The 16,751-nt window shown below is 39.2% G+C and overlaps 1 protein-coding gene across 2 annotated transcripts in view; it reads right to left on the reverse strand.

Annotated features, from left to right (window-relative positions):
* Positions 1-16,751, reverse strand: part of LOC110843392 (nephrin) — a 130,790-nt gene that overhangs the window by 56,370 nt on the left and 57,669 nt on the right. For both annotated transcript variants that reach the window (XM_035848676.1, XM_035848675.1), the window contains exons 2-3: positions 6,101-6,176; positions 5,953-6,017 (exon numbers count right to left, since the gene is read on the reverse strand). In XM_035848676.1, the coding sequence (XP_035704569.1) occupies positions 5,953-6,017; positions 6,101-6,176 (141 nt within the window). The remainder of the gene's footprint in view (positions 1-5,952; positions 6,018-6,100; positions 6,177-16,751) is intronic.

A 16,751-nucleotide genomic window follows, 5' to 3' on the forward strand; every position in this document is an offset into this window, starting at 1 on the left:
TTACTATTGTAAATTGAATGGGCTACCAGGAAACCAACGAACATGAGCATGTGCATGTATGCACTTATTTATGCACATATTGCATGCTACGGAACCAAGGCAGTAATAAAATAAAGGAAATTAAATCCTGTAAAGTGCAATGTTAATGAGGGAACAAAGCCCAATGCCATGGATGTCAGCACTGTGGTTGTTAACCAGACAGCAGAATCCCACAAGCTGCCAATCTCAATAATCGAATTTTAAAACTAGTAAAACATACAAACCCTGCATTTTGCTAAATACATAATTATGCTTTGAAAAACTACTCGTATAGTCTTGTGCCCCGTGATTAAAACAGAGTTTCCTAGCACAACTGGATTGTGACATGCAACCAATGACAGATTAATGATCATGCATATACTTAATATATATGTTAGATAAAACCTTAAAAGTTTCACGTTTTCAATCAGGATAAATTTCCTGACTAAATTTACTACATATTCTCTATGCAATTTTATTTTCGCACCGCCTCTCATGAACAATATCTCAAACAATGAATGCAATTTAATTTCGCACATTAACTAATCTTAAGCATCTACTTACTGTATAGTTTATGGTTCAGCTGCCGTTGTTATTGCAAGTCTAACTTCTCCTTGCAGTTGAATAAATCTATGCACTTGCATGGCCATTAAATGAATTCATCTTGGATCAAGCAAGAAAAATGGGTTTGGGAGGAGTATCCAGCTAATAAAATAGTTCACTGACTGTACATAAAATAAACCAAGATGTTCACATTTTAAAGGGTAAAGCAGTCATTGAATTGAATCAGTGAGTGCAACAGAGAGGATGAGAGTGCAATCTTGTCTGCCTTTCTTGACTTGGTGAGTCGATGAAAGGGATCTCCATCCTCCGTGAAATGACATAAGGAAATTCTATTCTTCCCCATTGTCCTTCAAAAAATCCCTCAAATCATTCTCCAAAATCAGAGTAGAGTCATTGCATTGTTGATGATGCTTTTGCCCCTTTCGCTATCACAACTTCTAGGACATGACATAATAAATAATAGCAAGACTGAACTTGAATTCTAAAACCTCTGGAAAATTATTATAATAAAATTTTATCCATGAGGTAATAGTTTCACATAATGAATAAATTTAAACTTTAGCTTTATATTACGGAATATTTGGGCAATTTGAAATTCAGAAAATTCGATTTCAGAATTGGTAACTTTTCACAATTAGAACTGCAACGACTTGATGCCAATATCCCAGAGACTTTTTTGGGAAAGAAAAAGAGTCCTGCCAGAAGAACCAAAACTCGAGTAGCAGGATTTCCTGAGCAGGAAAAAAACAAACTCCTACTACACCATCCTTCCACACCATAACATGAACTTCATTCTTTTATATCTGGATTCAAATCCAAAGAAGATTTGAGAACAAAACTCTAGCAAATCCTTTCACTTCCCTTCAGTCTCGCTGTTGAGCAGTCGTAGCGTACCATGTTATGCCGACCGAGCTACTTGTTAGTTAGTAAAAGGACTTAAAAGAGTTTTTGGCACAAAAGAGGTTACTTACTCTTTCACAATGAAATTGGAGGCTAGTTGGTTGGTTGGTAAGCAAAAAGGAAAGAATTGAGCATTGAGAACGCTACCAAGAGATCCAAGTTTCGGGATTATATTGTACTCCATTTCAACAATCTTACATGAGAATAACATAGCAAAGGGGCCAGAACAAGGGGGGAAATTGCAAATTCGAAGACAATACGGAGCAGCTTGTTAGTTTAGTTGCTTCCAACACATCCCGTATTTTATTTCTTGCTTATGGAGGATAAGCCTCTTTTCAAACCCTTTTGTTCCGATTATCCTATCAAACATGCTCAAGATAGATACGTGGTTACAAGAGAAACATGTCATAAAATATCATAACTTTACTCGCAACATCTATTACCGCCACAGTTATTTCTTTGAGATGAACTACATGAAACTGCTTGTATGTAACAACAAGCTTCAAATAAAGTGCAACACATTTTACCGCAGCGAATATGTACATGCGAAGTGCTTACAAGTTAAGCTTTCACCACTCTTACAAATATACAAAAAGCCGAATCCTACATGAAAACTTGAATAACAAAGTATTATGTACTTGATGCGTATTTACAAAAATATCAATCTCTTCATGTGGCATTTAACATGAAATAAGTAAAGCACGGATTGCACAGGTTACTAATATGCACATACAATGAGGGATATAAACTTTGATCTCGGAAACTCTAAATGATAACAACTACATGTACACCCACATTTAAATAATGTACGTATACATGTAAATATTATGTACATCGCAGGTCTATACCAACTCGTAACCTCGGCCAAAGAGTAGTCTTACGAAATAAGATCATTATATTACAAAGGAATGAGACAAACTACAATGAAATGTCTTATGCGCCCGTGTGTGTGGGTGGCTTGGAAAATATGCCACAATGAATAGAGTTCTAAGAATAAAAACTTTGCAAAGACCTGCCGAGTGAATAGACCGATCTTTCCATTTAAGAGGATTAAAATGGTTGTGGACCAATCTTGGAGCCCAGCATTTCATGTGCCTTCGAAAGGAGGAAAAGAAACCAAAAACTGTTTCAACTGATAAATAAATTTTAAAATTAGACTATCGAGAAACCAACACCATCATCGAATATAACCCGGAAATGTTTATAATATATGCACTTGATGGAACCTGCCTGAACACGACCAAGGAATGAAAAAGGTAGATCAACATTACGAGCTTAGCTTAACTCAATTGTTTCAGCGTGTTGCTTTATTTCTTGTATTTACGAACACGTTGTATAAAAGAATTTCGCAGAATGAGCTCAATTTGTAAGAAATGAGATCAATTTACAAAAAGGCAATCTCGAGCCTATACAAGAAGATACGGTCTGGGCTGATTCGATTTAATAAAATACCTATTTTTTTCTTAGAAAATTTTACAACCAGGCAGTCTAGGTTAGCTTGGGATTTTGGATCTCAATTTTTGTAAATACGGGATGGAATTTATATGTGTTCCTACTGCCCATAAGTTGAAACAAGCGATTCTTCAAAGCCCGACCAAATTCTTTGAAAATACAACCGAGAAACCTTCCAAGCCTTTTCAACTTTGTTGGTCAGCAAGTAAAGGAAACAAAAATGCAATATCCAATTTATTTGGTCATCCACTAGTCCTCCAACATACGAAGGATGTTCAATTTATCAAATTTTTGTGTTACTAGCCTTTTGTTATCCGCCATATTTAATAGCAGACAAAAAATAAGACGCACGCTTTATATGTATCTATATATGATCTTATCCTTAGTATCCCTCATGTCTGCTGAGCTTATCATCTTAAACTTAATTGAAGATGATTATGAACATTCCTCGTACATACATATGTCACCTTTTTACGCAAATATTATCCTAATGTGAACCATAATTTTCAACAATAAAAAATGATCCCAACTATTGAAACATACTTATATTGGAGTGCTTACATGGATTATAATGTAATTGGATGATGACGAAAAAGCCCGTCTCCAAGTCAAGTTGTAAACCGATCACTAAAAATGTCCCTTGAACCGGAGCGTGTAAAAAATCGGATCACCACTTAAAACTACAATTCGTATTCTTTTTTTGTACGTCTAGCCGGCAGCCAACAATTTTCATATCTTTTTCGAATAGTACAATATTCTACCAGTCGTATTCAACACCCGCCTTCCTTATTTCTAACTAGCGAGGAGGGCTACGTACGAATAAAGAGACGTTTAAACCAACTCGTTCAAATATATTTGCACATTCGTAATACAAAAAGGTTGGAATCGTGCTAGTCACCCAAAGCCAGAGGAGACTTCTGTTTGTACTTGGTCTGGCCTGGGCTGTTATGGGCTATGAAATCGCACCCACGAGTCGCTTTACAAAAACCTCTATTCATAGAATAGAACTACACGCACTTTATCTAGGTTTGAATGGATGATAAAAAACGCTCTTGAGAACTTTATGAGACCAAGATATCAAACCAGCGAGCCACTCTTCCCCCATCCACGCCTTGCACTTTCCTTTGCGAAACATTGCATTTCATGAGTTCACGAACCATGCTTCGACTCGCAACCCCAACAACAAGGGTGCAAATTCCAACAAAAATTTAAGACTGTATGTTATTGTTGTAGTGCTGCAATTTTATTATTTCTCGAGCTGCAGCCATTTATCAGGAGAAATTGGGCGAGGAATACACATGCAGCGAGGATGGGGCAACTGGAAAAAATTGCAGCATTCACCAAGAATCAGAAGAGAACCAAGTTCAGCAATGTCGGAGAAAGTGTAATGGTGAGCGGTTGGTTGGTGCCGGGGCGATAATAAAAAGTGAGTCAAGACTCGAGAGGGATCAATGTAGTCGGCACACAACACTTTGGTTCTTGTTGTTGTTGTTCCACTGCTCTGGGCTGATTCCCTGGATAACTTTCACTGGGAGAGAAATGTGGCTGCGTGACCTACGAGGATAAACAGCTCACGGGTGCTATCTATAAACTTCTTAGTGTGCTGGTTGCTGGGCTTGCTTTAAATCAGTGCAGCCACACAAAGATTTAACTGCAATCTTAAATTCCATATTGGTTGGCAAATTGTCAACATATTTAAGCTTTATTACGAAAGAACAATGAATGCGAAAGTGAAATCCTTTGTGTGAGGTTAACCATTTCACACACGATTAATGCACCCTTCATAAACTAGTAAAAAGTTTATTAGCTCTATTGTTTTATGTTTAGTGGTATTTTGACTCAAGTCCTCATTAATCAAGGTAGAAAATTGAGCTACTTTTTAAACAAATAATCACGTCATAAAGCTCAGACTTTGAGTACCTGGCCGAAATTATGACACTACTTTCTACTACTGAATAGATGACTGTTACAGAGCACGGTAAGGAAATAATACCCAACAGGAAGTATTATTATGTAGTCAAAAGAAGGTGAAAATATCGTCTCCTTAAAAACAGATAGATGTCCCAATGTTCATTATATTGCCCAATTTCTCGAGTCCTTCTGAACATCCTCCTCAAAGTTGAAGCCACGATAAGGAAATTTGTTCGTTTGTTTGTCTTAACTTAATAATAAGCACTCACAAAGCAGCCTCTATCACACTTTGTTTAGGATTCAAGTGAAACTCGACTATCGCCCAAGAAACTTGTCCTCTTTCTTCTCTTCGCTCTCTCTCTCTCGTGGCGCACCGTGGGTCTGGTAAACGGACAGCAGAGAGGAACAGCAGCGAGCGAACAAGTAATAAATACTCGGCGGTTGGGAGAAAGCGTGGGGCGTGGAGGAGGTATAATTATTATTAGGAACCACATCAATTTACGGTCCTGGAAACTTTCTTCCTCTCTGCTTTCCCCTTTTGTCTTCAAAATAATGCCAGAGTAGCATTGCAAAAGGGAGAGCAACCTCCAATCTAAGGAGGAAGCAGTAGAAGAAGAAGCCTGCCTTGTCTGACTCTTTGAGGAAGAAGAAATAGCTAATGAGTGGAGCAATATGCAGTGGAGAAATACATAACTTCAATTTTCCGTGTATTCACCGTCTCCATATATTTCTTCGCCGACAGCCTCATACATCTCTGCCCCACCGAAACGGAGCATTCTCTCCTTCTTCTTGTCGTCTCACAGGCACAAACAATCCGCCGAAACTGTCCCGTCTTATCTTTACCTTATCTGGAAAATGAATGTCTTCGGAAGGTCGGGCCAGCGACCACGCAACACTCAGTCACCCGGCCAAGACGTCATATTGTAGCTGGTGGTATGCTAATGTGTACGCTGTGCGGAATGATAGTCACCATTATCAAAGACACCAACATGCACTCCCATTGCTGCAAAATGAACCTACGTTGACTGGGAGTTGACACGTGGTTGGAAGTTCATGCATAATTTTCTAGGACAAAGCAGAGGTGGAAGTGAGGAAGAAAAGGCTTACCTAGTGCAAATCCACTCCGCGTCCATTGAGCCATTCCAGCCTGATTGTCAACTTCACAGCGAATACTAAATAAATTTTTAATAAATAACAATGAGTCAACAGATATGAGAAAGCATTCATTTAGCATATGTTTAAAGACAATATTCACATTGCGTAGTCTCCCAATTTGGCTTCCACGTCGGTAGGTCTGACTCGGAAGGATTGTTGTTGAGCTGCTGCTATCCCTGAAATTATAATTAATTCATAAAGTTAATTATCTGGTTAATTATATCCATATTTTACTCTGGTTTAAATAAGTGGACGAGTATATGCATGATGGACGAGTTGAGGGGAGGGGGGAGCGCTTCAGCGCTGATAATTTTCTTGCTTTGTATGCACCAGAGTTCCGAAATAGTTGAAGAATTTTCTCAGAGCTGAGTTGTTGTAAACTTTGGACAACGGATGAACGCACAGGAATAACAATAAACGATGAGAACCATCACATCACAGAGGAGGAGTTGAGGAGTGAACCGCAAGTTTCGTTTTAATTATAAGCATTTATAAACCCACTACAATAGAAATAACCGTTACCTCCACAACAGAAACAAAAGACTCGGTGGTTATCCCCCCAAGCTCCGAACTAAAGACTTTGCATGGAGACTTTATCGTGTTCATTATACTTGATTGATGCTGGATTTTATAAACTTTTCAGATAGTTGAAGAACGATGTTATTATCTGTGTCTGCGCATACTTTGTAATTGATCTTCTTATGAATACAGTAAAGAAAGCCACTCATTTGAGTTTGAAAGAACCACGAGAGTTATGGTGAAAGCATTCTACACGTTAAACTGGAATCGTACCAAAGTCTGCGTACGCAGAATTATATACGAACACATAAATACAACTAGACAATAGATTTGTCCACGTGTAATATACACATTTTGTGTGTTTGTGCGTTGCCAGTGTAGGAGCAGATTTAGATTTTTTCTTGGCTGGTGAAAGTGAAGGCGGATGAGAAGGAAAGTGTGATGCTACGAGTGTGAGTAACACGTTCATCACATATTTGCATGTGAAAGTGTGGGGGCAGTCAGAGTGCTGACAGATCTATTCAGTTCCACTGAGCTATTAAAAAGGCAATTACAGCCAAGAGTACAGTCGGCAAAGCCCTTCCTTTCCACTCGTTTCAACATGCAGTCCTACGTACTCACTAAACGCGTCGATTTTGCAATGCAAGTTTGAACTACCCGTGTCACACTCTACGTACGTACGTACATACCAAACAATTCAGTCTGCAAAGTAAACGATACGCGATGCGATGTCGGTAAGTGGAATGGTAAATAGAGAAAAGGAAACTACTTTTTCAACAGTACACACCATCCTCCTTTTCGCATTTCTACGGATGATTCCAAATATATAGGACAATTTCGAACCCCATGCATAATACATAAATCTTCAATTCAAGAGTGGTGGGACCGGAAGATCGATCATACATATGTGTACACACACATATCAGACTGATACGTACCGATCTGATATGATCTGTATCGCAAGAGGCCGCACCACCCGACCAACTATCTACACATAGAGCAAAGGAAATCGAACCAATCAAACTTACTTCGATATTGGCATTCACGACACAGATTGGTGACTGGGTCGAAACTGAGGAAAACTTTAAGATATGAATCCGAATTTAGAATGATTTTAAGCTGGTTGAAAGTGCAAGTATTAGTCTCTTATCTTTTATAATACTTTTTAAACAATGTAACGAAAATCAACTCGAGAACATAATTGTAACCGGGAACGATATCCCATTTCGATCCTTAAAATTATACTCGGTCGGTTTGGAATGATGATGTACAAGGGGTATGTAAATGCAACTAAGCCAATACACAAATGGGACATTGTCCCTCTGATCCTGGGTTCCAGTAGCTCGAGCTCTGGAATGGTTTCGCTAGGAAGAATCTGAATGTTTCAAAATGAGAGTTTGAAGTTGTATGAAAAGCTGTTGAAGCTGTTGAAGGACGTGAGAATTCATACAGATTGCCAAATAACCAATTTCTGCCAAATCCCCAGGCAAATACAGCCAAGAATTTTACAAGTATTGCTAACTCCTCTGCCACTATTCCGAAATATTACATGGTCTGCAGGACATTATTATGTATCGACCAAAGCTCAAGCGTCGATGTCATGTCGTACCCTGTCGATGTATTCCCTTTCTGCCTCGCCAGTCAGACGAAAAGCTGATACTTATGCAACACAAAACTTGAATGCTATACATACATCTAAACCCGATCCAGGTTTATTCACACGTGTCAACACTTGATTTTTTTCTTTTACCGGATTCGTGACCATTTGGACAAAATAAAAGCGCAATATCCGACAAAATATTTGAAAATTGCCGATTCCCGAGTTGAAGTAAGAGAGAAACATGTTCAAGTGTTTGCAATGAGTCCCTTTCACTTGCTTCAAATGCTATGCAACGGCACGGCATACGTCTCACCCAAGTGGTCGCACCAACCAACGACCGAATTTTCAATTCCTAGTTCAAGTGCTACCATACTCCTTTCTCATCGCCCCAATTCCAGTCTAAATTGCCCAATTTAAACCATATACATGCATGCTTTGCTTGAATTTACAACTCTATTCACTTTGTACTAAATGTACGAAATAAAATATTAATTAAGCAATTTAGAGTAAAACGCACAACTTTTAACTAATAAAGACAAAGTAGAATACATAGGTATTCAAACTAAGTAGGCGCATATCAATCTAAAAATACCCTAGATGCATATACTTTACATTTCAAGGAGACAAGTCACAGAGTGACACTCCTGAGTTGTGGTACATCTTTAAGAGTTCAACGTTTGCCCACATATAGTTTAGGCCAAGTCGACAAGAGGAGACAACGGAAGATGACTTTTGACCCTTGGAAGCAACAGGGAATTGGAAATTAGATTGAGTGTCACCACTGTGAAATGGCCATCCGCAGGTCATCTGCCAATAGGAAACCCACTTTTCTTTTCTACTTTTTTCTATTACTTTAATGCACTCTAGACATTCCGGTGCTGTGTGTATACGTGCATTCGTATATACAACTCAGACGACTGCTATGGTGCCCAACTCTACTCATTCGTACGAACAAGTTGACTCAACTTTCTCCACTTGTTCCTGCTGCGTGGTATAGAGGTTCCTGTCTGCAAGAGGCAAGGGAAAGAAAGCAAGATACGAAGTGCGTATTAAAGGAGACTTTGACGGATGTCGACCTAGTTTACAACATTCCGTCGTGTCCCAGACAGCCAATGTATTCGTATTCTACTAATACTTTCACTAGGTCCTATTTTTAGTTTTGGACGACTTGCACAGCCATCCCCACTTTTTCAAAACTGGGTGCAAACAAACGCATTGTGAGACTGTTCCATTCCAGTCAACTCTCAGAATGAATATTAAACATTGAATTGAATCGAGTTGGGTGAAGGTTGGAAGAGGAAGAAGACGCTGGAATTAGTTTCTTTACTGGACACTTTAAGTCACAGGCTGCATAAACAACAAGCTAACCTTGGTATACACATTTCCATCCTTATACCGACTGTATAGAAAGGAAGTACGCGAAAATGTGTGCCCTGGAATGCAGGGGAGACTGGCGATATTGGATAAGACAAGAGAAACAAAAGGAGAAAAAAAAGTCTCCAGGAAAAGAATGGAGTGCTTGAACTGTGAGATCCAGTCCAGTCATTTACAACCTCTCGCTGCACTTAGAAAAGTCAACAGGCCATTTTATCCATTTCCTTCAAAATCGCCACTATATTCAGTCACTAGCTAGGCTGCTATTATAACAGATTGCCAACACGGCATATCCATGCAATGCACATACATATCTCGACAATGCAGAGTTGAGATTTACCCATTTAATTATATTGAGATTCAGTTTATTTACATGTTATATAAAATTTTATAAATTAGTAATCGCCAAACCACGTGGTCAATTTGGTAACCACCAACAAACAACAACAGGAAAATAGTTCACCAACCTACTATCGGTTAATAACAAATAATAACCCACACACACAAACGCACACTTTCTAAATATCTTCCCTTGACAAACACATCCCGCCTACGAATGTAAACTAATGTCCTCTGAAAGTACAGCAAAATGAAGGAATAAACATAACGCCACAGCTCGGAATGACTTTGATTACTGCAGTTCTATCCGAACCAACGGCGACTCAACTGATTACGGAGGTGGATCACGGACGGGCGAAACATAACAAAACGACATCAGATTGCAATTGCAATAACATTCTAAATTAAACCACAACATGCAAGTCTCGCCATAAATAGGCTGAGAGTAAGACTAATAGTAATTGTATTTCAGACTAAACTATCAGGCTGAAATTGCCAATCAAGAATCAAGGGGGTATAATCACTGTGTAATTTTATGATGCAGATTCAACTTAATCTGTGACGGGGAGCCTGATGCATTAAACTTTATGCAACAAAACCTATAGCAATACAACAACCCATAAATTGGGATTATCATTCGTTGTTCTCGAAAGCAATAATTAAACCCAGAGTGAATTTACTTCAAAGCCAGATGCGATTGGTACTGGATTATGTATGTACGAGAGCTAATAAAATCACAACATTAATTTATCAGGATATCAGGACTTAGATATTTATCCATGTGTAAACGGAAAAACTTAGTGTGCCACTCTGAAAATTAGGGTACGTCTGACCCAATTATTTGTATTTATTATGTCAAATATAACAAAGGTTAAATTATGTGCAGCATTTTACTCGGCCCATGTCAAAATATTGGTTGGCATTGAACATCAAAAGATCCTAATCACGCTTCTAATCAGGGGGACGAAATAAGAAAGAGTTAACTACATAGTTGAGAATATGATGATGAAGAGGAAGAGTGCTGACGATGGGCTTTCCCTAACTTACTCCTTTTTGGCACGAGGCAAAGAAAGTAAGGAGGAAACTAACTCAATCGAAGCGACGGCAAAATCAACAAACTGAGCAGTGCTGTACAACTAGTAGAAGTAGAACCGGAATAAACTGTATAACTTATAACTAGGCTAACGAAGTAGCTTCTTCTACTTTCTCCGCTTTTATGTACTTTCTAGCCATATATGAATGCCATATATTTCATCACAAATGTATATATGCATCCACCACTTTTGCATTTACTCGAATTATAAGATGTCATCTTGAGTAGTCAACCATTCCTTGGATACAACATGCACATATAAAACAAGGGATCAGGAAGGAGGCTCTGCACCCTGTCCTCATTCGGGAATTTGTGCAAAGTTAGCAAAGAGTGACATTTTTCAAGCAACTTCCAGCTCATATTGTAGGAGGTGCACAAGAATGAACGCGTTATTCTAAAAATATCATCATTACACATATTATACTTGTATTTCCTTAATGTTTTGGTCAAGTCTTACCCATGTATCTCAACGCACATTTATTACACTTTGTGTAGGAATATTGCACACTATTTGGGCAATTTGGAAAAAAACTGGTAAATGATCATATAGGCCGCAAGCCTTCAAACAGGATAGTATGCTAATAAGTGTCACTTATCCTAAGTAATACATCAGCTCGTTGGGCAAACCAGAAACAGAGTTTTTGATACTTTCACTAACTAAATTTGTACAGAGGAGATAGACGTCGCATAGAAAAATCTGCACTGGGAACTCCTAGTTAGATAAAGACATTCTTTTTCTATCTTATAAAAAATTCTGGTTCAAGTTAAGGAAAAGCTGCCTCATCGTGATCATATGCTGCAGACATGAGGCTAGGAAGGAACCTCAAGTAGCAAACAAGGCTGGATGAGTGTTAAAGTTTTATCTAAATCTCCGAGTTAACGTTCCTTAGAGATCCGGATAGAGAAAGGATGGAATCGGGTAGAAGAGGACGACCATCATCCTTCAACATGCGAAAAACTTGGGTTTCCTTGTTCCAGCAAATCCGGCCTTATACTAACTTCCTTGGTAAAGAAAAGCGCTACACAGTGCTATGTTGCTCTAAATGAGGAAATAATTGGCCCCCTTACTTCTTCATAGGCTTTATAGGAACAGATACGCCAAGATTTTTTTTAGAAATGGTAGAGAGGAAAAATAAAGCTAACAAGGACGTGCATCACAACAGGAGAAAAGTGCGGTTGCTGAAGACTTAGTAATTATTTGTACACTTCCACAGCCAACGGGGACAAGTTATAAAGTGTTGTTCTGGACACCAGATAAGCAGAAACATGGAGCCGATGGAACACGTGTATTTGTGTCTCCACGGGAAAATTCCCAACCCGTTTGCGGAAACCTTTTCCCTATTTGTGCACTTTCTCGCTGATTTACGACGGCCAGGAGGAAAACTACTTGTGTACCCTTCTGTTGACACCAACATATCCTACAGAGATGATCGATAGACGGCTAATATTTAACTTCGTTAGGCCTAACACTAGAGAAGTTTTTACGTGGTGGCCTATCAGGTAGATAGGCGAACTATTTTGTAAGAGTTGGAGCTTCACATTTTTCCTCGTACACAAACTTTGTTTCGTTGGTGGGTGTAATATATGTAACTACTCAAGTTTGTGACACAATGACACAATACACGAGCATAATTGTTGGCATTCCAACAAAACAAGCTATGAAGTGGTATCTATTGAGCTCTTCTTTGGCTTTCTCCTATGCACGACATATGTATCTAAAGTGTGTCCCAGAGATTTGCCCTGTGAGCCTCTTCCACTCACGTCCCCACCTGCGAACCTGGTGACACCCCGCCACACCCGTCCTAGCAACGACAAGCCGAGCCATAAGGATTCGTTGGACCCAGGAGGATCTACGCCTTGGAGGGATTCCCTCAGGTAGATTTGAGGCGATATATCATTTGAATAAATTGATTGGGTGAAATTTATTTATTACGAGTAGGGACACTATATCGTCCATATATATCTGTGTTAATATAGATATTAACACAGCAGGGATCACACAAGTGTAAAGAAAATGGGGAGGATTTCTCCTTGGAACTAATAACCACCATATACGTATAATAAGCGCAAAAGTCCAGATCGCAAGAAGATGATTTTGCCAAGACAGAAATGACTTTCGCAGGGCAGCTCATTGACCAAAGAAAACGACAGGACATACAAACACAAGTAAAATCTTGGACACTAACTAGCGGAATCGAACTCCATAAAATAAATGGCAGAACTTCCCAAAGAAATCGCCTCGATTGACGTGGACAGAGTCTATCCCATCAAACCAGCCAAGCAACGCTGCAAAATGATCAATACACTTCAATTCACTTGGCGTCTTTCCGTCCTCCTGGTTATTTTCAATCTTTTCTTTCCATTCACCTTTGCACCCGTCCGCAGAGGAGAGGAAAGCAGTGGACGTGGACACTAGTGGACAGGCCAAATGCCCATGATTCAAAGATATTTCTTTATGCTCAGTTCGACACATGTAGGTATTAAGTTTTCCATACATAAAGGGAAAGTTAGCAGAGAAATTCTCAACAATAAAATAAAATAGCTCGTCTTGCAACTTTGCCACATGGGACGACACGACGATACCAACAACAAAATAACAAGCAACAACTGCAGTACAAACATATACGGTCGGGACATACGTATGTGGTAATAATAGGAAAGATGAACAAGTCGTTGCCAAAATGTCACTCGATAAACTCCATCAATGACAACTGTCACACTTTCATTGAAAATGAAGATGGCAAGAATGAACCAAGTTCCTAAATCTAAATCATTTCATCCATCCATAACGAGACCCCGAGGCCTCGGCGATCACTTGTCCACAAATAGAAGTCTAAAGATTTACTGGCCAAGGAGAAACAGCACCCGTTCAGAGTTTTTATTTCGGCAATTTCAGTTCGAGTTGACCAGTTTTTGATATTGATGGAGAAAAATATGGCTTGCATGTCACCAGAAAGTGGAAAGTCGTGTCCTTTCTACTTTGAGATATGGCACAAAACATCTCTCCGAGTTACGCAAGGCCACCGCAACAACAGCACACAAAATTAGCACACTACTATAATTGCTTATGCACTACATATTGTTAAACTACTATAAATAGTTTGTATAAAACCGTTAAAGCATTCTATTTCAAATTATGCAAATGTGTGAGTTATGAAAGAAACATGTATATTCTTTCTCGCTCGACCAAAGCATAAATACTTTACAGCAGGTCTCTCGCTCCATGAAATGAATAGGCTGAGCAATAATCATGAAATAACTCTTGGAAATGAACATTTTCAACAGTAATATCCTGGGAATAAATGTCATGTTCCAAAGTCCACTACGACGGCTATGTGCAACACACATTACACATCCGACCCAAAACCATAATCCTGGCACTACTTCCAATGCACAAGGGACATTGCATAAACTGGAGAAAAAACACACGACATACGATAACAGTTACATTTCCTCAAACATCATGCAACTACATTTCTGCATACATTGTGACTAAAAGATGAGTCCGAATTGCCGCAATTGTCGTTTCCAGAATCCAAGATCAAAATCAAGCACGCGTAGACAAAATGCAAAATAAACACAACCCTGACTAAATTGGCAGAAAAGTAAATAAAAAGAAGCAAAGTTGACTTTTTCACAACCGCATAGCTTTCTCCGTTCACAGTTGGAGCAATACATGCACTTACAGAGCATAGTACGGGGCAAAATCGTGTCACGGGTGGTGGTTATACGGAACTAGTATCGATCTCAGCAGCCAAGCCAAATCTCCTCATCTGTCGACAATGGCGATCCAACAGCTATTTCGATACTCAAAGGACTTCTTGAGTCAAGATTCAACAACTAACTTCCATTTCTTATTAACCCATACAGCGTATATCTCGCAGCACAACATACATCTTGCACACTTTTTCCAAACCCACCCACCCACCACCAAGAAAATCTCCTCTGCATTGCAAGCAGCTTGAACCTAGCTCCAGGAAAATACGATATCTTTTCTGCGGTTCCATCTCACTTGTGTTCTTTGCGTTTGGTCGTCCAAGTGATGCGACAATGAGATCAAGTGAAGCAGGAGTCCAATATAGCGGATATATGTCCATGCACGTCTAGAGTAGAAGCAGACCAATTGTAGCACCATTGATAAATCAACCCGTTCTGCTCTGTATTCTGTGAATGTTCCAATGATCTTTTTGGCCGTATTGTGCTAAGAAATGCCTATTTCACTCGTCTTTTGTTATAATCTTCTTGGAGAGAGAGAGAGAAACCTATAATTCCAGTCGCTAAGCAAGCAAGCAAGCTTCCACCAACTATTACACTTTCTCCACTTAGAAGACAACAGACTTTCGTGAAATGAACCTTACTCACTCAATTCAACCTAACTCAATAGTCAACAAAACGGAGGCCAACTTTGCCCATTGCACTCTCTGGTAGACTATTAGATTTGGCGATACCCTGGCTGGCCCTGATCAAGAGGCGAAAAGGAGAATGGAGGGAGAGAAAGTGGAAGTTGTGTTGTATTTCTGAGTGAGTTACTCAACCATCCAGAGTTATGAGGAGTCTATTTCTTTATCAACGTTGACCGAGGAGCAACTTCCGCCACCAGCTCGTTTTCTTCCATCTGATAGCCAAAGTTAAACTTAAGCTTTGAAGAATAATACGACAAAAGTGTGCAAGTTTGCAAAACTGAATTAAATGCGAGCTTTGACCTCAGTATAGCAGAATAGCTCGTCTAGTCTGGCTCCCTTGTCATTGAACTTGAGATGGTGTTTGACTAATAAAGAAACAAACAATGACACGTGGCCCCGTCTCCAAGAGATATTTTTGCAGCGTTGGAGGAAGAGAAAGTAATAAACTTGTGTAATGACAAAGCTCATAAAAATATTTCCGTGAGACCTTCTGCTTTTCTTGCTGATGACGACTACATATGTGCGTATTATTGGTCGTCCTACAATATATGTGCATAGTAATAAGGGTTAAAGCTATTGGTGACTTTGGTCATTTATTAGTTTTACTGAAATAAAGCAAGGATTTTCACTCATCATTTCGTGGAAATTTGATACTGCAACAATAATAAATATGTAATATAACAATGCTACAAAAACTGCGCGCTTTGAAAACTCATCTCGAGTAATTATATCCTGAGGTTGGGGTGATTTTGGTGGTGAGGAAACTTTTGACGGGAAAACCTCACAGTGGACGACTTCCATGGAGAGTCCATAGACAGGGATTTAGAATCAGGGACATATAAAATTATCTTTTTATCACCATAAACTCTCTTTCACTTCCTTTGGTGCTCACCTGAACGGGCGAGATAGGGCACCAAATAGGGCAGCCGGCCTGTTAGGCACACGTAACGTTACCATCGCGTACCTTCTTTTCTTTTCAACTCAATGAATATTCATTGCAACCTATCAAATATCTCCTAAAACGCCTACTTCAACTTAACAGCCATATTTTCGGAGAAGATAATAAGTGCCTTCTTGCACTTTACCGTGCCGTTCAAACGATATATGTACTTACTCCAACATTTGCCTTCAATCTTGAACTGCCTCTCACAAAATGAAATGAAGTTGCGCTATCTTGGAATTACAGAAAAATGAGAAAAGATAACTTGGTTGAACAAGTGCTGTGGAGAAAGCAAGGCGACTGCTGCTATAGTCTCCTCTGAAATATACTAAATATATGTGGAGGAATTCGTCTCGATTTGGCTCGTGCTATCAAATTTCCATTCATATTCAACAATCTCGATCCTCTCTCCTCCTTCCATTTCACACACCTCAATTCACTGGCGATAAAATTCAGCAAATTCTTCATCATTGTTCTCCCTGT

The sequence above is a fragment of the Folsomia candida genome, unplaced genomic scaffold (genome assembly GCF_002217175.1).
Source record: "Folsomia candida strain VU population unplaced genomic scaffold, ASM221717v1 Fcan01_Sc002, whole genome shotgun sequence".
NCBI classification, from domain to species: domain Eukaryota; kingdom Metazoa; phylum Arthropoda; class Collembola; order Entomobryomorpha; family Isotomidae; genus Folsomia; species Folsomia candida.